Genomic DNA, 22,039 nt, shown 5'->3' with positions numbered 1-22,039 from the left:
TTCATATGACAGAGAGTTTGAAGGACCAAATTATTTATTTATCAAATAATGTGGAAATGTGGGAACCCAGAAGGCAGACAGAGTGAAGATGGAGTGATACATATAGATATTGACTATAGGAATCCACCCGGTGGCAAGTCCAGTCTCATTCTGAGCTGAATGCTGGCTAACCAATAACCATGCTGAGGAAGGCCATACAGGCCGAAGCGCGTACGTTTTCAGTCTCAGAGGTAAATAAAACCATGTAAAAGGACATACAATGAGTGCTGGCATTTTCTTCACCTCAACTTATATCTTCGAGCCTTGCACCCAGAAGGATTTTGTTTGAACCTGGAGTGCTGCAGGTTGTCTGCTACGGCAGTAGGCTACTTTTCTCTCAGTTTAACCATTAACCATGCCTACTTACAGTACTTATATTTGTGTCCACACTACTGGGAGTATTATTTATGTACACTGTCACTATATTTATAGTTAATATACTTTGACTACACATATATTTATACCTGTTAATAGCTCTTTCACCATTCTTATTATTAGTTTTGTTACCCGTAGCTTTGTCTTCCTAATGTGTTTCATAACTGCCATGACAATTTAATTTCACCCAAATATATTTAGGTCTATGTACTGTATGTGTATCTACTGTATATTGTTGTGACAATAGCAATGAAAGGTTTCCACACATTGATAATATAATTTAAAATGTTTGTTTATTTTTCTTCATTTGGTATCAAACAAGATTCATCTTTCAAAGCCCATGAATAATACAATAAGGATTAATCTTAGTAAATAGCATTGCACCATGCCCCAATATCTCCAATAAAACAGAGTATTACCGGTATGCATACACAAAATAATACAAACTCGTCTTCATTAGTTTTTTTTTGTTTAAAACATTTTTTCATTAGATGACAAAGAATATCTTCCCATATCAGACAAGTTTGGTAAACAAGAACAACTCAGCAGCAATCATTTTGACTTGACAGCAAGCTTTGCAATAGTCAGAATTTTCCTGAGTTAAAAGTTAAAATGTATTATATTAAATGTAAATATATATATATATATATTAATTGACGTTTGTACAACATAATATTCCATTAATCTGATTAAAGTATTTTCTGATATCTTATTAATCACCCCAGAGACCTTAATACCCTAGGCACGAAGTAAACACTTCTAATATCTTGAATATCTATTGTACGAAGGAGTGTAGCCAGACTCTTTGGAGGAGGCAGGTAGCATCAGTAAGCCTGACAATGGGTCTACTTTGGAGCGATCCATAGCTTGCTTGTAGTTGATCTTCTCCTTTGTCAGCGGGTCCACAATATCCTTAGAGTAGTTGGTGTCTGCCTGCAGCTGCCTCAACATGTTGCTATCAATCATTTTGGCCCCAACGGCATCATAGATGGTCACTCGGCCACCGGTGTTGGGGTCGACCAGCCCTCCTGTCAGGTGTTGTGTCTCCATGTAGCGAGTGGCAGTCTCCTTAGGCATCCAGCCTTTCTGAACTGCCTCTCCCACAGACAAACGCTCCTTGGTCATTGGATCCTCAACGCCAGTGTAGGCCTTCTGGGCATTGAGTAACCTCTGTAGTTGACTGGACTCAATGAGGCCTCTCTCTGCTGCCTTATGGACTGAGAATCTGTCTTTGCTGCTGATCTCGATAATGCCACCCGTTGCTGCCTGGGCTTCCAGGAGCCTTTGGGCAGTGGTAGTATCAATCAATTTACGCATTGTGGCACTACGTATTGTAAAGCATGTGCCAGTGTTTGTATCCATTATGCCAGCAATTGGGTTAACTTCAGCAGCAACTTCAGAAGGGGCCGATTTGACTGAATTTCTAGACTTTGGAATGATTGAGTTAAATTGAGGTTGCGTCTTGTTGTCTCCTGCAACCAGCAGTGCAAACTCTGAAATCGGCATTTTGCCATCCTTGTAATTCTGCAGGTCAGACTTTGTCAGCCTGCCATCCTTCAGGGCATTTTTGATGGGATACTGCTTGCCACTCTTACGATCTTGTAGTACAGATGTCTCACCATCGGGACCCATAGAGGTTATCTCCTCCCAGTCACACTCCAATTCCTGCAGGTGGATGTACTGTTGGCGATCAATCAGACCCTCTAGGTAAGCGTCATAAGGAGACATGTCCTTGCCTGTTTCTGGATCCAAAATAGTGATTTTGGTGGAAACATTCGTCTCTTTGGTCCTAGTCTCTGCATTTTCTTCTTTAGCCAGGCTCTTCTGAAGCTCCCTGATGGTGCTGTCTCTATTGTGGATCTTGTCCTTCTCACTCAGAATGTCCTTCTCAAGATTCTGCATGTCAGACTCCAACTTAAGGCTCTTTTGCTTGGTCAGCTGGGTTCTGTCACTCATCAGCCTGTTCTGCTGCTGGAATGACACACTAATGTCATGTCTTTCAGACTCGAGCGTCTTGAGCTCACGATTGAAGTTGTCCCTCTGCCTTGATAGGGAATCTCTATTCAAAATTAGGCTGGTCTCCTCTCTAGAAGAGCTGGACTTGGTGGTCTTCAGACGGTTGATTTTGTCAGAAAGACGTTTGATTTCGTCCTCCAAATCTTGTCTGGCAAACTTCTCATGGGATACCTGTTCCCTCAGGCGATCCCTTTCTTCCTCCACAGCCTGATCTTTCTCAACTCGAATAACCTCCTTGTACACCGTCTTCTCACCAGACTTCTCTCGTTTTAGAATCTCAATCTTGGCACTGGTGTTTCTAATGTCTCTCTGAAGGCGCAGGGCATGGTTGGTTTCCTTGTCCATGTCGGAACGAAGACCATTTGTCATCATCTCTAGTTTTGGATCCCTTTCAATTTTCAGGACTTCCTCTACAACAATACTCTCTTCAACAGGAGGTGGGGCATTTTCCAGCTGTCTGATGCGCAACTTGATCTCTTTGAGTTCAGACTCCACCTGAATCTTCTTTTGCCTCTCATCACTTTCCCTCAGAACCCTCTCTTTATCTTCCAGGTTGCTTCGTAGTTGCTGCAACTCTAGATCTAGCTGACGGCGAGACTTTACTTCACTATCAAGGCTTCTACCAAGTTTCTCATGTTCAACGATCTGCCTTGGATCCTTCTGCAAGCGCACCATCTCCTGTACAACCACTCTCTCCTCAGGTTTCTGTCTTTCCAACAGGATGTATTTGTTTTGCAGGTCAAACACCATCTCCTCTGTGCTGCGTCGCAGCTGTGTCTCTTCACGTACCTCCCTTCTCAAGCGGTCTGCTTCTTTCTCCAAGAGTGGATCGTCTTCATACTTGATGACGTCTCTGGTGACAAGCTTGGTCTCTACCTTTGACTTTTCAGCCTTCCATTCATCTCTTTCTTTCCTTAGGAGCCTCAGCTGGTCCTGAATGGCATTGTAAGTTCTGTGTAAATGGTTCACCTGGTCATTTAGCCTCTGAATCTCTCTCTCATTCTCAGGGCTCCTCTCTTCCTTTACTACTTCTTGAAGGACTTCCTTCAACTCCACTCTGGGCTTCTCAGAACGGAGAACATTGAGATCACTTTCATCTCTGGTGATCTGCCTCTCTACATCAGAGCGCTGCTTGCCTATGTCTTGTACGTCTTTCTTTAGACGTATAATCTCCACTTCTGTGGATGGGTCTATTCGGTAGATCTCATTAACGATTTCCTTCATCTCTATTCTTGGCTTCATGTCCTGGACTTCACGGTACCTACTTTGAAGGCCTGCAACCTCTTTGATCAGAGTGTCACTTTCAAGCTTCTCGTCCTCAAGGCTTGATCGTATTCTTTTGGATTCATTGATAAGCTCAGGGTCTTGTTCAATCTTTTTCACTTCCTTGGTGATGATTTTAGGCTCGATAGTTGGAATGATTCTTTCTATTGCGTTGATCTGGCTTCTTGTCTGGAAAATCTCATCATTGATCAATTTACTCTTATTGTCCTCGCCATCAATTTCTGTCTCAAATGTCCGTACTGCTTTCAGCATTTCTGGATTCTTCTCCACTTTCACCACTTCTTTCTTCACCACCCTTTCTTTGATTGGAGGCTTCTTCTGTTGAAGAATGTTGACCTCTGCCTTCATCTGAATGCTCTCCCCATCTCTTACTCGAACCTCCTCTTTTATCTTTGCTATCTCATCTTTCAACTTTGTTGCCTCTACATCCAACTGAGGGTCTCTCTCATACTCTGTCACCTCTCTGGTCACCAATTTTTGTGGGGTGCTTTTCAGGGTACTGTCTGTGGTAGTGATTTTCTTGTTAATTACTTCTATCTCAGCCTGGGTGGTAGCGCGCTTAAGGGCCTCCTCATGCATTTTGTTCCGGAGGTCCTCCAGATCCTTTTCCAGTTGAGCGTCACGGTAGTATTGCAACACTTCCTTCTCTTCAATTCGCTCAACCCCTCTGCGATTCTTGAGTGACAACATCCTGTCCTTGAACGTTTTCAGGTCTGTCTCTGCATGTTCACCCCTATCTTTCTCCTCTGTCAACTCTTTCATTAGAGTATCTAACTCATCAGTAGCTCTTTGCTGGCTAAGCTGCACTTGTTGCTGTGCCACCAGTTGAATTACCTTTTCTTCATTCTGCAAAAGCAAGAAAATGCAAGTTTGAACAAATTATTATTTTGTCACAAAAAAGAAGTAATCAGAAAGTAGATGTAAATTATATACTATGTTCACTTACTTGTGCAGTTAGAGTCTTAGCCAAACCCATCTGATTAAGAAGCTGGCTATTTTCAGCTGAGGTTTTAGCATAACTGTTTACCAGGGCCTTTTCCTGTAATAACAGAAATTACAAATGTTACATCACATACCCTATCTATTTCAGAGTTGTATTCAATTATTGTGAAAATAATATTCATACAGTATATTTTATTTTGAATTACCTGTTTCTGCACAGCATCAGTGAGGGTGGAGGTGCATGGTGTCTTTTCAACAGTGGATGCATCATCATCAATGGTACCATTGTATTTATCGACGTTGGTCTCATATTCCTGCACAAATATTAAGTATTTATTTGTTTTCAATCATGCATTAATTATAGATGATACACAGTGTAGAGCTTTTTCAAACCAAGTTTGCCTATTAATAAAGGGTGTGGCCCTCAATTTAAGATACCATGGGGAGTGTTATTTGCTCCAACTGACAACAAATTATCACTCTGCACATGCATAATATGTATTCTTGGCCTGCTCTACCATTAGTTACAATTAGCCAGTTGAATCTTACATTGAGCATATTCTGCAGGTCCTGAGACAGATCCACCACTCTGTCCACGTCATCACCCTTCCTCTTCAGGTCTTCCATCACCCTCTACAATGGCAGAACATGATACATTCAATTAGTGAAAATTGTGTGATATATATGTCTTATCATATCATATGTTAATAGCACATGGCCTTAAAAGGAAAGATGCAGGCCTAGCCACTATGTTTGCCTTAGGTTGGACAGTAGACGACTTTACCTCTTGGGAACTGTGCTTGGCATTGATCTGAGATAGATCATCATTGGGGTTGATCTCATTGTTGGGCAGGTTATCCAGAAAGGAATTCAGGGATTTGCATGTGCTCTGAAACTCCTGGTTCTTGATTGCAGATTCTTGCAACAGTTGTTCTCTGTGAGGAAAAAGTAATATGATGAAAATAATGAAAATGTGATCTTGTGTAAACTCTCCAAGCATAAGTGTCTCCCTCCTTGTGCATATACCATTGACTACTGCAGAATATCTTTACCATGAGTGAAGTTGTGAGTCTATGTAGAATTAATTAGTTTGTAACTGTTGATAGTGTTCAGATCATTGGTTTGAACTAATTGGAGATGTGAGCACCACTCCAACTAATTCACAAACGAGGAGTTTTAGGTGTGAATTTCAGTATACTTAAGATCAACGTAAAATCCACTGATTGTTTTTTGTTGTTTTTTTGTATTTAGATGTGAGAGAGAATGGAAACCAAGGGCAGAGACAGCGAAGACATGCAAAACATGACAGGCATTGGATTTAATTTGCATTCGGGTCCACACAACTCACAAGGAGCATTGTGGCAACCTGGCAGCCCCTCTGATGTTATTGTTAACCACCACTATAACGAATTGAGAAAATAGCAGATCTACAACACATTGCATAATGAAGTGTTGTGAGCTTTAGCTGCGATTTGTTAACATTTTGAAATGTCCAAAATAGGGATGCTAGGTAGTGATTGAGACCAAGACATTATGACATTCATGAAATTATTGATCTTATCTGCCAATATAGACACATTCAGTAGCCCAATATTATACCCGTCAACAACAACAAATGCTCAAAGTGGTCAAAATAGACTGCTTCTCACCTCTCCTTCAGTCGGTTGGTAACATTTGCATGGCGGTTCTGCAGCTGCTTCACCTTAGTCCCCTGGCATATAATGTCAGGGCAGTATTCTTGGTGGCCTTGCTGGAGAGAGCTACAAAGCTGCTCTGTGGTCTCCAAGTCCTGTCCCAACTTCTTTATCTCATCTTGTGTCCCTGCTACATCCTTACACAGGCTCTGTATAGAGGGAAGCAAAATGTGTTACAATTTACAATTACAATTTAGGCATTTAGCAGATGCTCTTAATCCAGAGTGTTGTGAGAAAATGCATTAGATACAATGTACAAACATACTTAAAACAACAAATTAAAGACTTTGGCAAAAATAACTCAAAACTGAATGATGTTCTCAAGTTCAGAACAAAGATAATGTTTCTTTATTTAAGTATGGTTTTAGAAGGGGGAAAGAAAAGTAGATTTCAGACCTGAATCTCTTCAGTACGGGCTTGGATTGCATCGGGTGAATCAGGGACGGCGCTATCTTCACTCAGCCTTTTCTCAAAACCAGAAACAATGCCGTCTACCTTCTTTATTTGATTCTCCAGATTGAGAGATGCATTTGCCCTGAAGAAAAAGCAGGAGATAAGCACATTGAAAGGGTTTAGGTATGATTATCATTTTTAATAAGGTTTAGGTATTGAACACCAGCAACCGATAACACGACAGGCAGTTGCTGACGGTGTGCCTAGCCCCTTGCGAAACGTAACCATAGATATACACCTATTCCACTTTCCGTTTTTTAACCAACTAAACAGATGAAGCCTTCAAATATATGCAATGTCTACATAAAAATATATATCTACATGAAAGTTTGAGTTTACTTCTTGGTGTAGAGGTCGCTAAGGGCAGTGATGCCATCATGCTTGTTGTTGGCGGCACTGAGCTTCAGTGGCAGTGCGGAGGAGGTGGTTCCATTGGACAGGAGGGGCTGCAGCTCAGCCTTCTGCTGCTCAAGACCTTTCAGTGCATCGTCTGCTTTCTACAGGAGGTAAATGTTGATATTGACAGGTATGTATGTATGTGGATTGTGGACATGACAGATACAAAGGGATTTATAAAACCGGTTTATAGTTAAGGAGCTAGATCAAATCTGATGTGACTAAACTAGCTTAACACCTTGTTGTACAGCATTCAGGTGTGTAATAAATAATAATGGGTCATTTGTTTTGTGTTTAGTATCCCTATTCTTGGCATGTCATAACAGGCAAAAATAGCGGAATTCCTCACCTCCTGCTCCTTCAGCCTGTTGGCCAGGTCCTCTGCCGGGGCATTTCGGTCCAGTGGGGCCCGCAGACGGCTCAGAATGCCTTTTTCAGTTTGGGCCAGATCACTGTCCAGCTTATCCAGCTGGTCAGCTAGTGCTGCTGCTTTAGGGTCCACTGGGGCACTGGATACTGGAGCTGCATCATGACACAGGATAATTCATTTTAATCGTTTGTGGTTGATTGGTTAATTGAGTAATTAGTCAAACAATTAGAATATTTAATGCGTCAATGATATTAGTTACTTAATAGCTCTGTCTATGTGGTTGGCTTATCATGATTGATATGATAATGACGTAATTAATTGAGTACAACGGACCACAAAACAAGACCCCATGGGCTATTTGAGTTATCTTGAGTTATCTTTTTTTAGCATGACCTTTGACTATACTACCTGTATTGTTAACAATAATACAATTATTCAATTCATAAAGTATTCAATCCATCAATCAAACCTGCTTGTTGTGACCTCAAAGGCTCAGATTTGTGATTCTTCAGGGAGGCTAAAAGATCAGCTCTTCTCTTCTTTATGTCGGCCAGTTCACCACCCAGCCTAAGCAATTAGAAGTATAGACAGAACAAATAAATGAGTTCTCAGTCTACAACGGTATCGGATACAATTTACGGTAGGCTAGGCATTTAATTAGCAGACGCTCTTTATCCGGAGCGACATACACGATGCAAGGGAAACATACATCAAATGCAGAGAGACAGTGTAGTGCCTCAGTATTCTAGAATCTAGATCATACCTAGATCAGAGCATCAGTCTAAACAAAATAATATCCAAAACGTATAATCTGTACATTGAAACTGTACTAGGATGCCTGCTGGACTGGACTGGTAAACAAATAAACTTGACCTAGTTGTGAATGCAAGGCTATGGGCTAAGGTGGAGTCTGAACAGGTGAGTCCTCAAATTACGGCGGAAAAGTGGGAGTGAAACTGCAGTTCTAACTGCAATGGGGAGTTTTAATTGTTCCACAGTTTGGGAGACAGAAGGGAGAAGGGTCTAGGTCTAGGATGTGTGGATGGTTGTCCCTGAGATAATGGCGCAACAGGTGCAAATAATTATTTTTCTTTTTCACTTATTTTTATTCATATTATCATATTGTCTTAAATTACACTTACAGGTCCACGTTATCAATGGCTTCTGAGTCAGGTGGTGGGATAAGGAAACAAACTCCAGGGAAGGTTTTGGTTACCCCATCGCTGGAGACGACGTCCCAGCTCTCAGTGTTGGAGTTCGATTTAAGAGTGAACCTATCCCCACGAGACAAGGAATCCTGAAATATATTCAAGAATTAAATACAAAACAAAACATTCCCAGAAGGATTAAACATGGATTTGTTTTGGTCCAGTATTTCAACAGTGAAAGGTCTGGAATAGGGGTGCAACAGTTAATCGAAATAATCAATTGAATCGATTATGAAAATAAAACAAATCGATAATTTTATAAAATAATTGACTAATAAACAATTAGTTAAATTATGGCTAGGTCGTCTACATGTCATGAGCTTTCATTAGTCAGGTTTCACCTGACAAAAAAATATAACAAATTAAAGAAATGTGAAAATAGGCAATCTACATGTCACATTGAGGCACATTGTGAGCTTATAGATCGGCTATTATTTTCACTAGTTTTGCACGACACCGTTGTGTGACAAACACTAACATAACACTTAAGTGGTCATTCGATAACTTGACGTATAAAAACGTTTAAACACGCTTCTCGACTACTTGGCGAGTCCAAAAAGTAGTAACGGAATAATCGCTAAGAAGATAATTGACAGTTGTGGCCCTATAGTCTGGAGGGCTTGCCTTGTCTGTCTCCCAGTCACACAGGGACTCCACCGTGATGGGTCTGCTGGGGGCGATGCGCCGCAGCTTCAGAGGAGCAATGTTGGTGCTGCGCTTCCTCAGGTCAGCCAGCAGCTGCTCACTGCGCTGCACAGCCCTCTCCTCTGCCTGGAACACACAGGGACAAAGTCAATTAGGGGTGCAATACCTAAAGTAGAGTAGATTTGTGGAGAAAAAAAGTTTAGAGCTACTAAAATATTTTTACTGAATTTTACTGTGGGAGGGATAGGGAAAATGGAAAACAGGGGGCTTCTATGAAACAATTCAAGGCCAACATGTATGTTGGGACAGAATTATAGGCTGATTCAGAGCACATTGGTCTGGATTTCTCCTTTAAGCAGATAAAAAGTGTCAATTACAATTACAAAGCATTCCAAGTATTGAGCTCTTGTGTAACTGCACCTCAAGTTGAAGCAGGACCTCTGAATTACTCTTCTTGCTCACAGTCTTGGGATCCAGGCTGTTGTTGAGTCTGGTGAGATTCTCTGACAGCTGTTCAGTGTCCAACTGGTACTGAAGACGAAATGTAACACACAAGTCTTTAGAGTGTTGTAAGAACTTTGAATATAAATTAGGGGTGTAACGATTTTAACAACGATACGATACGCATTCCGATACATGGTTTACGATACGATACATGGACGATATTGGTTATGGCAATATGATGTATGGATAGTGCAGGGTTTTTTTAGGGAAACATTATTGGATATAAATAAGTAAGCACAGTGTTTCTCTGGCAAATACATGGATAGTGTATTTGAACACATGGATATGGATAAACCTGCACCTTGACACGAACACAGAAATTGACAGAATACACATATTTATCGATATACCAAGTGTACTGTAGCGATATTGAATGGATTAATGCAAAATGATACGATACAAACAATATGATATGTTCCTATTGTCATATCGATATACTTGTACTATGATTGTTGAAATTAAAAATGCACGATGCAGTTACTGTATTGTGAATTCGTTATACCCCTAATTATAATATATGGAGTCAAGGTTTGCTTTTATAAAAAAATATAACTACAATTTACCAATAATTAAGCAAGGTGGTGTACAGCAGCAGTACCAGCACACCTACCACAATGCGTTTCATTGTGTTTATATCGGTACCACGGTTTCGAAATAATATTTATCATTAGAAAGCATACAAGGTGAAAATGACAAGTGGCAGTGGCAGTTGCTTGCCAGGTTACAGGTAAGGTAAATAAGGTTCGTAATGTTCTCATGATATATTGGCACTAATTAGAGTTGTCTCAGACAATCACACCACAAAGTCTGAACTTATTGTGGTATAACACATATGATGGACAACAACAAAGGCAACATGCACTAATCACTCTCTCTCTCACACTCATTGTAATAAGTCTGTGGTGTATTAATAATAATTATGTCACCAGACTCACCACTAAATGACTAAACCAGAAACACAGCACAACTAATGTGGGGCATTTTTTTGTTTTTAATTGAGTCAGTTGAATGTTAAGTAGCCTGTATGTGAACTAACCATATAGTATTTGTAAAGATTGATGTTGTATTTACCTTTATGAAATCTTCCTCATTGTCAAGATGCATCTCTTGGCAAATGCAGAGATTGAGGAATCGCTGCCACTCAGTCCGTGCGTCATCTCTCTGAGCCTTAAATACAAAATGTCAGACATTATTTGTTTTCCCCTATGTACACAATGTATGAGTTGAGACAGGCAACCTTTAATTATGACAGCACATCAAACTTAAATATGACCAACTGATGTTGATTGTCCATAGACTATACATAACAGAGCAATAACCTCACAGACTCCTCCCCAGTCAGAGTTAGGACTGAAAGAATGTGGAATTATGTGCAGGATGTAATTTGTAAATAGATGTGAGGGGACTTAATTAAACTGACTAAACTTTATTATTATTTTGATATATATATATATATATATATATATATATATATATATATATCTTCAAATTCACACAGGGGGTGCAGTCGGTCGAGGTTGTCCAGAACCGTCACAAAAGACCTCTTCTCAGGCTCTGGACCTGATCACCTCTATATCCCTATATATGGAGCTGGCCTGTTCTGACATCACAACACTCCATGATATTTGGGCATGCCTGACACAGAACTACGAAGTAGGCAAGTGCCCAACGGGTTCCACTCTAGTTTAATGTTAAAAGGAGAAATAAGAAACTCACACATATGCCAGTTTAACAGTTTACCTGTTAAACTGTCACCCGAGTAAGGGTTCACTGGCCATATTCACATGGTGGCCATGTTGTTCCTACATCATACATACAGAGTGAAACCTCACCTGTTAATGTTTAAATGTTTTCAAGTACCTGGATTGTAGAGCTGGCGGGGTGCTTCAGGTCTATGAGACGGTCTCCTTCATCCTGGAGTTTGTTCACCTCACTTTCGTGCGACAGCAGGCTGTTGTTCTTGAAATTCTGTTTGAGGTCAAATAAAAGCGACATGATTATCATTATCTTATCATCTATCCCATGACTCACGAGCTCCTGAGCACCGTTCCGTTCCCTCCTTTCCTTTCCCTCTCCGTCTGCATGCATTAATGTACCAGTAATTGACGGGGACTTCTTCCCCGGAGTTTGTGTGCTTTCTCATCTTGCAGGTTTCCGTGGATTTTGGTTGCGGACCCCCCGGATCCAGATCGAGGGCTTCCGAGCAATCCGAGGATTATGCCTACGGACTGTTATGAATCATGATAGTTGTTATCTTGTTTTGTCGCTGTGTATCCCCCCGCCCCCCAACTCCACCAGTTGAGGCACATGGCTGCACACCCAGAGCCTGTTTTATTTGACTTGCCACCATTGCCAAGGGCTTGCTTGGGGGAGTAGAGTTAAGGTCTTGACGGGCAGGCACTTCATGTATGTCTTGAGACAAGGCAACACACAGGGTTTGACTGCTGCAGCTTCTATCAGACATATGATTGATTGATTGATTGATTGATTGATTGATGAATTTATTAACATATTGGAGAATTACAGTTCATATCAAGCACAACTCAATACAAAACTGTTAACTGTGGACGACACCATAAAGCCCACCATGTTCAATTCATCATATGACGAGTGCTCACCTCATACTGCCTGCGGACATCGGGCGGATCCACCATGTGGTCACTCCAGTCCTGCTTTTTGATCTTCCCTTGTTCCTCTACCAGGTAGGCCAGCTCCTTGCTGCAGCCCTGCATGTAATCGTACAGGCTGCTGAGGTAGTGCCGACGCCACTTGGAGTTATCCTGGGAAAACAATCATAATAATACTTTTGAGCGTCTTTCACGTCACCCAAGGACACTACACTCATATTAGAAAGCAGTCAATAGGCTACTAAAAGATGATGTGAAAAGTCTTAAAATGTATGTGGATGCAATGCCATTTAAAATATTTAAAATATTTAGTAGGCCCGGGCGGCTGGCGTAGCTGTCTGGGCACCTTGGCTGGTAATCCAGTCTGGCAGTGTGTCGCGGGTTCAACTCCTGATCCTGACGGCCTTTACTGCGTGTTACCCCCCCATCTCTCTCCCCAGCCTACTTTCATCTATCCCTCTATCAATAAAAATAAAATATCTAAAAATAAATGTATATATATATATATTTAGTAATGTTCTTAACTCACCAGAAGGTTGTTATATTGTTTCTTGATGGCTGTATATTGTTCCTAAAAGACAAATACATCGTGATTTCATGATCAACCACAACATTGAAATAAATATGACAATCACTCTCCAACACCTCCATCGTCTATTCACAGCTTTGGCCATAAATGACATACACATAGACCATTTAACCTAATGGATTGATTAACATTTCAATAACAAGGTCATCCTCCTCCGGAGGAGGAGGAGGAGGATAATGCTCACCTTGCTGCCCACAGAGCTAGCACTCAGTTGTGAACTGTAGGCATCTATCTCCTTGTGCAGGATGTTATGAGAGGCAATTTGCTTCTCTAGGTCTGCCATGCTGGGTCCAAACTCCTCTGTGTTGACCTCTTTCTGAAAACCAAAGAGAGAAGCATAGTGTTTGTTGTATGTATTGTCTGCAGGCCAGAGGAAAGGCACTGTATTGAGCCTAAAAGCCCCATCCATCCCCTAGGCCTAGAGGTCAACCCATGTAGTCCTTTTCAAAATATCTTGTCCAAATTGTTGGACGGACAAGTGTCATGGCAATCTTCCATTTTGATTTTGAGATTTATTTGTGATGCTAAAGTATGGTCACCAGTAGGTGTCGTCCTCAACGAGTTTGATGCCCCATATAGAGTATGTGATAATGCAATGTTGACATTTAGGCCAGAAGGCACAATAGGAAAGGTCAGGGGTTATTCAAATTGGTAGGATCCATCATTCGGAAAGCATGAAAGTGCATGTCAACAGTAGTTTTTGTGTTTTTATGTTCATGCAACTTCACATACAGTAGAAATAGAATCCTGAATCATGCATGTATTCACAGAGCTTCGGAAAACGTACTGTAGGCTACCATGTAATACATCACATGATGACCATGTGAACCGTTACCTCACTATGAAAGTATAATTCTTATTCCAAGATAATGTTTCAACATAATATAATGCTCTCAAAGGTGGTTTGCATTTGAGTGTGGTGGATACGTATGCAAAGCACATTTGAGTTCATACATTTCTAATATTCACTAAAGTGAGAACAGAGCCAACAACTGCAGTGTGCTGTTCCATTACTGTATAATAGCTATATTCAAGGAATATATAAGGAATAGCTATGTCCAAGGAAGTACTCATATTCTTAGGCTTTATACTATACACCCTGACAAAGGTGATGTACAGTATTTTCAGCTGATTTTTTTAAAGCGTGACACGTCTTCAGATGAAGGCTAATCAAAGTGTTTGTTTTACCTGTTTCTGGTTGAGAACAGGAGCCCAGTCAATCCTTGGCATCAGTGACACGTCATTCACAGGTTCATAGACATCCCGGTAGAAGACACAGTCTTTCAACCAGCGCTCATGGAGTTGGAGGACGCTATGGTCAACAGGAGATCACAAGATAAAATAGAGGGCATAGAGAATGAAAATGGACGCCAGCCAGCCATTTTGACTGCTGAAGGTTTATTTGTTTTGATAAAATTCACAATCCACTCACTCGCTCTCTATCTCAGAGCCCTGAGGGTGCTTGAGCTTCTTGGCCTTGTCAACATCGAGGAAGAGGGACTGCAGCAAGCCCTCTACCGATCCCAGCTTGGCTGCTATCTCATTCTTGTGCTCGAAGGGCTGTTCGTTCTTTTCATTCTCTGCATCCTAGAATCAAAAGCATTATCGTTAAAGATGGCTGAAATGTAAGTAATAATACATAACAGTGTCATGCACTAAAGTGCTGTAGTGGGTTAACATGAAAACTGTGTGTGTGTGTGTGTGTGTGTGTGTGTGTGTGTGTGTGTGTGTGTGTGTGTGTGTGTGTGTGTGTGTGTGTGTGTGTGTGTGTGTGTGCGCGTGGCTGCGTGCGTGCGCGTGGCTGCGTGCGAGCGTGCGTGCGTGTTATTCTCACCACAGCCAGCTGTTCCTCTGCCCGGAGGATATCTTTCTCGACCTCGTCAGCATGCTTTTGCATCCGGGCAATTAGCAAGGCCAAGCTGCTGGCTTGGGACCTGCAGGGCAAAGGACAGGTGTCAATGGGTGAGAGAGAGAGAGAGTGATAGACATCCATGCTAAAGGATGTCTAATTTCTTTGATTAAAGTGATGATTGTTGGCCCAGGCCGTGGCGTAACAGTCTGGGCACCGGACTGGTAATCCAGTCGCAGTGTGCCGCGGGTTCGACTCCCGAACCCGACACGGCCTTTACTGCATGTCATCCCCCATCTCTCTCCCGTTTCCTGTCAGCCTACTGTCTGTCCCTTAAAAAATCAATAAAAGGCGTAAGCCGCAAAAATATATATAAAAAAAAAAAAAAAAAGTGATGATTGTTTCGGTTCCATTCTGCTGTAAGAACCAGTTTAATGAAGCTCCACTAAATAGGCTACTAGTACTGTTGGTCTATAAAGCTTTAAATGGTTTAGGTCCAAAATACATTTCTGATCTTTTATGATATATCATGGACCATCCAGACCTCTCAGGTCATCTGGGAAAGGTCTGCTTGGACAACCACAAATAAACGTGGGGAAGCAGCTTTTATGGACCACATATTTCGAACAAATTCCCAGAAAACAGCAGGTCTGCTGCCACTCTTATTTATTTTTGTTGCTGCCTTATTTATTTTTTCTTTTCTCCTCTGAACTGTATCTATTAATCCTTACTTCTTTAGTTTTATGCATCCCAAATGTCATTTTATAATTGCGTTATTGTGTTTCCTTTGCTTGATGCTTTGTGTAAAGCACATTGAATTGTTAAATAAAATCGCCTTGCCCATGGAAAAATGTATGCAAGCACGAATGTAAATAAAGCAAGCATGTGCTTTTTAGTGAGTATGTTGTTGGTTCCCTACAAGTCCAACATTTAGGAGCATACCGGTATATGATCTAACTTGCCCTAGGGTTTTAGGGGATGACCTACTAGGGTCAGCGTGACGTTGGATCATTCTCCACTGAAGCCACACCCTGAAGGCTCCAAACACACTTGTCATTTCACGACTGCACTCCCTCTGACTGTCTGTTAATTTATGATTCATGTTTTACAACATACAGTACAGTATTAATTTATACTTTAACGTATTATCGTGTCACTCGCCGAAAACAACATATTTTCAACAGAAATAGATGCATTGCGTCACATAAACTACACTCTTTAAATGTTATGATCAAATTGTTCCAGAACAATTGATATTTTATATTAGTGAGTTGAGAAGTCAGAATGCTCTCTTTTGAAGATCATATTTTGTTTTTCTTTGTAAGCACCTATTTTCCCCACATGCAGACCTGCATTCAATGAGGACAAAGGGTTGTTGATAAATGGCAGCTATCCTGGAGCTATTTCTTCAAAAGCATCATTGTTCTGTCACTGACACCTTTTTATTTTCTTCAAAGGTCACAGAAAAGTAATTAAGGTAGTTATGTTACAGGAGTGGCATATTCAAAGTTAAATTAACAATCTGAATGTGAAATAACCTATTTTATGTCTTTCACCTTTGACAGAATTCTGAAGTTGTGTGTAACTAAAATAATGTGGGTGAACCTGTGTAGAACTAAGTACTTTAACTACATATCCACAATAGCTATAGTGATATACAGTTCACAAGTGCTATTGCACTAAACAGTAAACAAAATACTAATTACAGTGTATACTGTAAACTGTGGCGTGTATATATGTCAATTCCAGTAGATAGATGTACTGTGACGAATAAACTCAACTTCATACTGTAATGATATCACAGCCATGGAATGCAGTGGAACGAGTTACAGTGTCATTACTTCCGTTCTATCCTTCTGATTGACTGATGTGTGTTTCATTCTTCTTACAGTACATAGTGTAGTGTAGCAGTCTAGCAGATGACACAATGGCTTCCCTATTCCTGCTCCCTCACACACACACACGTGCACTCACTCACTCTCTCTCTCTCTCTCTCTCTCTCTCTCTCTCTCTCTCTCTCTCGCACGCACGCACGCATGCATGTACATCTTACATTATACTTCATTATACGACCATGATGCTCACCAAAAATAACAGATTTGCAAGTGTTCTTTCTGAAAGCGGACTGGTACAATGTGTGACTAAAATAAACTTGAACAGAGATGATAGACATAGAGCATATACTCTGAAAAAGATAGACCCTCATACACAGGTCTCGTTTGAGGACCTGAGGGTGAGTTTTGGGGTACTTAGTGATGTTGCTATGTTGCTGTCTTGGATCAGATGAGTTGAGGATCAGGGGCTATGGGCAGACTTGGGTGAACTTGGTATAACCAATTAAACCGTCTATTGTCAGTGAAACAAACCTGAGTTGCAACTGTACTTGGTACAAGGAGGGAATTGTAGAAGAATTACACATTATACTATATTGTTATTATGGTTGTTTATATCTAACCTTTATATTTTACCATCACTTTTACTTATATTAAACATCATGACATGTTATTTAGTAGCAGCCAAGATGTCTCCGCTATAGGCCTGATAGCTATTGTTTTTGTTAAAGCCTATAAGGTTCAGCTTGTCTTTATAGCAGCTATGGTTTGAGACCTGTGCTCGATGGCAGAACCACTGTACCATCAACAGAGCTATTGTACTCCCTATGAAATCATGTACATTAAAGCATAACCATCACCACCTGGAATATTGCACTCAACTCCTATTGCCTCATCAATTACTGATTGATCCAGAATTCGCTTTTTGAGGGGCGCTGGCCCCTCCTATGCCCAACATAACAACATTTGTGTGTTGTGTGTGAAAATCATTTGATTGGCTGAACACGGAATGTGATGTATGATGATGAATGATGATAAGAGCGCCCCTCACTTCACACAAGTGTGATATTCTTTTATAACTGTACACCAACATGTCTTAACCAAAAAAAGGCGGTCCACAAGCTTTACACACATGTTGTGTATGTGTGTGCATCTGTGTCTGTCTGTCTGTCTGTCTGTCTGTCTGTCTGTCTGTCTGTCTGTCCACTTGTCTCTCTGGCCTAGTGTTATCCTCCCAGAGAGTGAGATGATAGGGTTTGAGTTTGAGTTTTCAGTTGGTTGTCAATAGCACAGACAGTATTGATAGAGAGAGAGCTATTCCTAAGCAATGAGCATTGGCTGCTATTGTCGACACCAGTGTGCAACAGGCTTTAGGAATGCATTAAGACAGCGGGTGTTCTACAGGTATCGAAATCAAATTGTGAACATAAGATACTGACTGTCTCTATTCATGTTTCTTGGCCTTTCACTGAGGTTTCACAGAAATGGTCCCTTATGTTGAACCTCATACAGTAACTGTATGTCCATTCATAGAACATCTGAGTTACCAAAAAATCACACACGTGTGAACTGAGTGGTGCAATCCCCCCCCCCCCCCCCCTCTCTCTCTCTCTCTCTCTCTGTCTCTCACTCTCTCTCATTAGAGTCACTACCCCTCTCACTGTTTCTGGCGCCCCCTACTGCTATTATTAAGTCACATAATCGTGCTTACACAGACACACATATATGTACTCGTGCTTACACAGACACACAAACAGGTCATTGCAAGCTGGTTGTAGGAGTGGTTGCACCACTCAAAAACAGGCCAGAATATGCTCTGATGTAACTGAAAACCACACCTGTGTGAATTAAGTGGTGCAACTCCGTGTGGGGGTCCCCGGGGGGTACCCGGAACATCCAGACCCCCAGGAACGTGCCCAGGGGACCGGGCTGGTTTCGGCGAGCCGGTTCCAGTAAGCCGCCCCGCGTCCGAAACGGTTGAGAAATGACAGAGTTACCGTGTGGGGGTCCCTAGGGGGTCACTGTACTGTACTGTACTGTACTGTACTGTACTGTACTGTACTGTACTGTACTGTACTGTACTGTACTGTACTGTACTGTACTGTACTGTACTGTACTGTTACACCTGAAATCATCATATATACAGTTAATATGTATGTGTGCACAACAGTGACACTTGGTTTTGAAAACCAACCAAATGCTATTTTCGTGCTCGGACACAGCCAGCCAGCCAGCCAGGGACAGACCCAGGCAGCCAAGCAGCCAGAGACACACAAAGCTCCTTAATGAAGTGGTTGCACTTGCACCACTTAGAAATGTCACCCACAGGACAGGCTACCTTAGCATGACAGCCCTGAGACATCACATCATCTGCCCCTATGTGCAATACCAGCATCCGTCTATGCCAAAATGCCATCTGCCGCACCGGGTCATGAGTTAGCTATTCTACCATATTGGATGATACTACATGCATTTACATTACTGTCTTTAATCCGTTCGATCAGCAGCTGTCTGAGCGTTGTCTGAGGACATCCCTTTTTAAATACTGTGTTCGTATCACTGGGAGCCAACACCCAGAGAGAGAGAGAGAGAAGAACCAGCTGAGCAGCACAACCTGCCCTGCCCTACCCTTATCACATCTCATCTGTTACTGTAGAAGACAACACGTCCAGTCTAGTACAGGGCCGGATACGACCGTCCCATTCATAGTGCCAGTCACATCTTCCTCTAGTCTAAATCAATCTCGTTAATCTAGCCTTAACTGGAGAGATTTAGACCATTCGGTGGTGATATGTCACAGTTGCAGATGGCTGAACAGAAGAAATAAACTTGCTAAAAGCACCACCGGACCATTCCACACTCTTCACCACCACTCTTCATTCATTATCTATCTCAATCAGTTACACATTTAATGAATACAAAAACTGTTGTTACACAGCTGTCAGGCTACAACTTCTGATGTGATTACATTTGATTTTATCCATTATTCTGGACACCATTTTCTCTACCACGAAATGAACCATTGACTTCTCTGTCTGTGGTCATAATAGTTCTGCTTTTTTAATTATTATTATTTTAATTCATTCTTTCATTAAAAATGACTAACGTTACATGATGAAAGAGGTGAAAGGACCAAAACCCTGTCTGAAACCCTCTTTGAAAGGTGTTTAGGAAACTTTAAAAAGTAAAGGCACAATATACACACATGATCTTTCCACAGGCTTAAAGTCTTATTGTAAAAGGTCACAGAGATATTCCATTACTATATGAGCTTTAACAATGCACCCATCCTTTGAAATCTCAATGCTTTAAATTCATTAATCATGTATGAAATCAACTTTCAGTTGTAGTTTCACTTCCATCTCCCTCAGAAGTTTTATTGAGATTGAGTGTCACTTTTCTTGGCAACATGCACGAATGCAACATGAGAGAATTATGAGTTTATGACTCGTATTTTTATGATAAACACACAGCCTAGTTTACATTAGAAACTTGGCCTCAGGACACCTCTGCAAGTCTGCAAATATGTGAATCCACTTGAACCGTCCCAGGCCATTATCAAAACATAACTAAACATTTGCAAGGACTGGGTAGACGGTAGACTAACCCAACTGGAAACCAAATGAATGAACGGAGGGGAGATTCCAGCACATAAACACACACACACACACACACACACACACACACACACACACACACACACACACACACACACACACACACACACACACACACACACACACACACACACACACACACACACACACACACACACACACATACTGTATATACAGAGAACGAGGCCAACAGAAACATAAGAAATATGACACAGTCCTTCCAAGACAGGAGGGGAAACATGACCGAGATGCAACACACACACACACACACACACACACACACACACACACACACACACACACACACACACACACACACACACACACACACACACACACACACACACACACACACACACACACACACACACACACACACACACACACACACACACACACACCTCCTTGGGGGGAGGTAAAACTCACTTGCTGATCTTGCTGGAGACCTTCAGAGAATTCTCCTTGGTGGTATCCTTTTTCTTAAACATCCTGGCTGGTGGTTGGTTGATTGTGGGGTGATGGAGCTGGAGGTGAAGAAGCTCTTGCTGCTCGTCGGGCTCACACACTCTCTCTCTCTCCGTCTCTACTCTCTCGCTGGTCAGTCCCAAACTCTAAACACACACGCTCACCACCTCTTGTCCTTGTTGTTGTGCATGTGTATTGTGTGTGTTGCACACGTCAGCTCTTGTGTTAAAAGCGGAGCTTCTTGTCTCTGGTAACCCCTCCCCTCCTGCAGGTATAGCAGGTGTGACGCCGCCTCTGCATCCACCTGCTTGAGAAAGACTGGATTAACCTGTTACACACACACACACACACACACACACACACACACACACACACACGTGCGAGCGAGCGCGCGCAAACAAACACACACACAGTCACACACACACACACACACACACACACACACACACACACACACACACACACACACACACATACACCTCCTTCCTCTGCCTCACACACACCCTCCCCGCCCATCCTTTTCATTGGGGCCCTGCCTGTCGCTCACACCCAGACCAGATCACAACACTGTAAATCCTCATTGTTCATTTAACCACTTAGGTCCTCTTCAAAAAAAAAATCCAAAATAGGCGATCTACAAGCTTGGTCATTCTTTGACTTTTATTGGGGGATGACATTTTCACCTACAATTATGCCCAAAATAGGTATGTCAACTGAAAGTGTGTGGAAGCAATGGAATGTAACCAAATTGACTTTTAGAATAATTTGTATAAATAATCATTTGTATCGCATTTGTGTCATATTTCATATGTATACTCTCAGTGTCACAAATGGAGGGATTATGGACATAAAATGTCCATAAGTTTGGAAGTATACAGCTGGATTGGAAAATAGGGTAGGCCTACTGTGAATTCAAATGCATCTCAGTATCATTTGAATTCACGGCAGATTTCAGATCAATTTGGATTATGGCCAAATGTTAAATAGTAATTGCAAGTGAAGTTTAAAACCAATACTTCTAAATCTGTCAGCACATAAAGGCTATAGAAACATATACACTATACAGCCAACAAACCAATAAAGTGGGAACATAATATGTTCCCACTTTATTGGTTTGTTGGCTGTATAGTGTAT

General features: G+C 41.5%; 1 protein-coding gene across 1 annotated transcript; it reads right to left on the bottom strand.

The window, feature by feature from the left end:
• Positions 1-690: 690 nt before the first annotated feature.
• On the bottom strand, positions 691-21,142 carry evpla (envoplakin a). The gene is made up of 22 exons (XM_083764617.1): positions 20,867-21,142; positions 14,977-15,076; positions 14,575-14,729; positions 14,331-14,454; positions 13,327-13,458; positions 13,083-13,124; positions 12,545-12,706; positions 11,787-11,894; positions 10,998-11,093; positions 9,843-9,953; positions 9,402-9,548; positions 8,712-8,866; positions 8,039-8,136; positions 7,549-7,721; positions 7,143-7,300; positions 6,747-6,885; positions 6,306-6,499; positions 5,441-5,591; positions 5,206-5,289; positions 4,863-4,970; positions 4,661-4,753; positions 691-4,560 (listed from the first exon to the last, which is right to left on the bottom strand). Exons 1-22 carry the CDS (start codon positions 20,926-20,928, stop codon positions 1,174-1,176), a joined length of 5,979 nt encoding a protein of 1,992 aa, XP_083620743.1. The 5' UTR covers positions 20,929-21,142; the 3' UTR covers positions 691-1,173.
• Positions 21,143-22,039: the final 897 nt, after the last annotated feature.

This window comes from Protomyctophum parallelum (assembly GCF_964188405.1).
Source record: "Protomyctophum parallelum genome assembly, chromosome: 5".
In the NCBI taxonomy this organism is placed as follows: Eukaryota; Metazoa; Chordata; class Actinopteri; order Myctophiformes; family Myctophidae; genus Protomyctophum; species Protomyctophum parallelum.
The sequence above is the reverse complement of the archived record's forward strand: the minus strand, read 5'-3'. Positions and strand labels throughout refer to the sequence as shown.

Excerpts from the sequence above, each read along its gene's own strand:
- evpla (XM_083764617.1), bottom strand. The coding sequence starts at position 20,928 with ATGTTTAAGAAAAAGGATACCACCAAGGAGAATTCTCTGAAGGTCTCC. Across the intron at positions 13,125-13,326 it reads CTAGCTCTGTGGGCAGCAAG|GAACAATATACAGCCATCAA; the intron begins GTGAGCATTATC and ends TTTGTCTTTTAG. Across the intron at positions 4,971-5,205 it reads ACCTGCAGAATATGCTCAAT|GAATATGAGACCAACGTCGA; the intron begins GTAAGATTCAAC and ends ATATTTGTGCAG.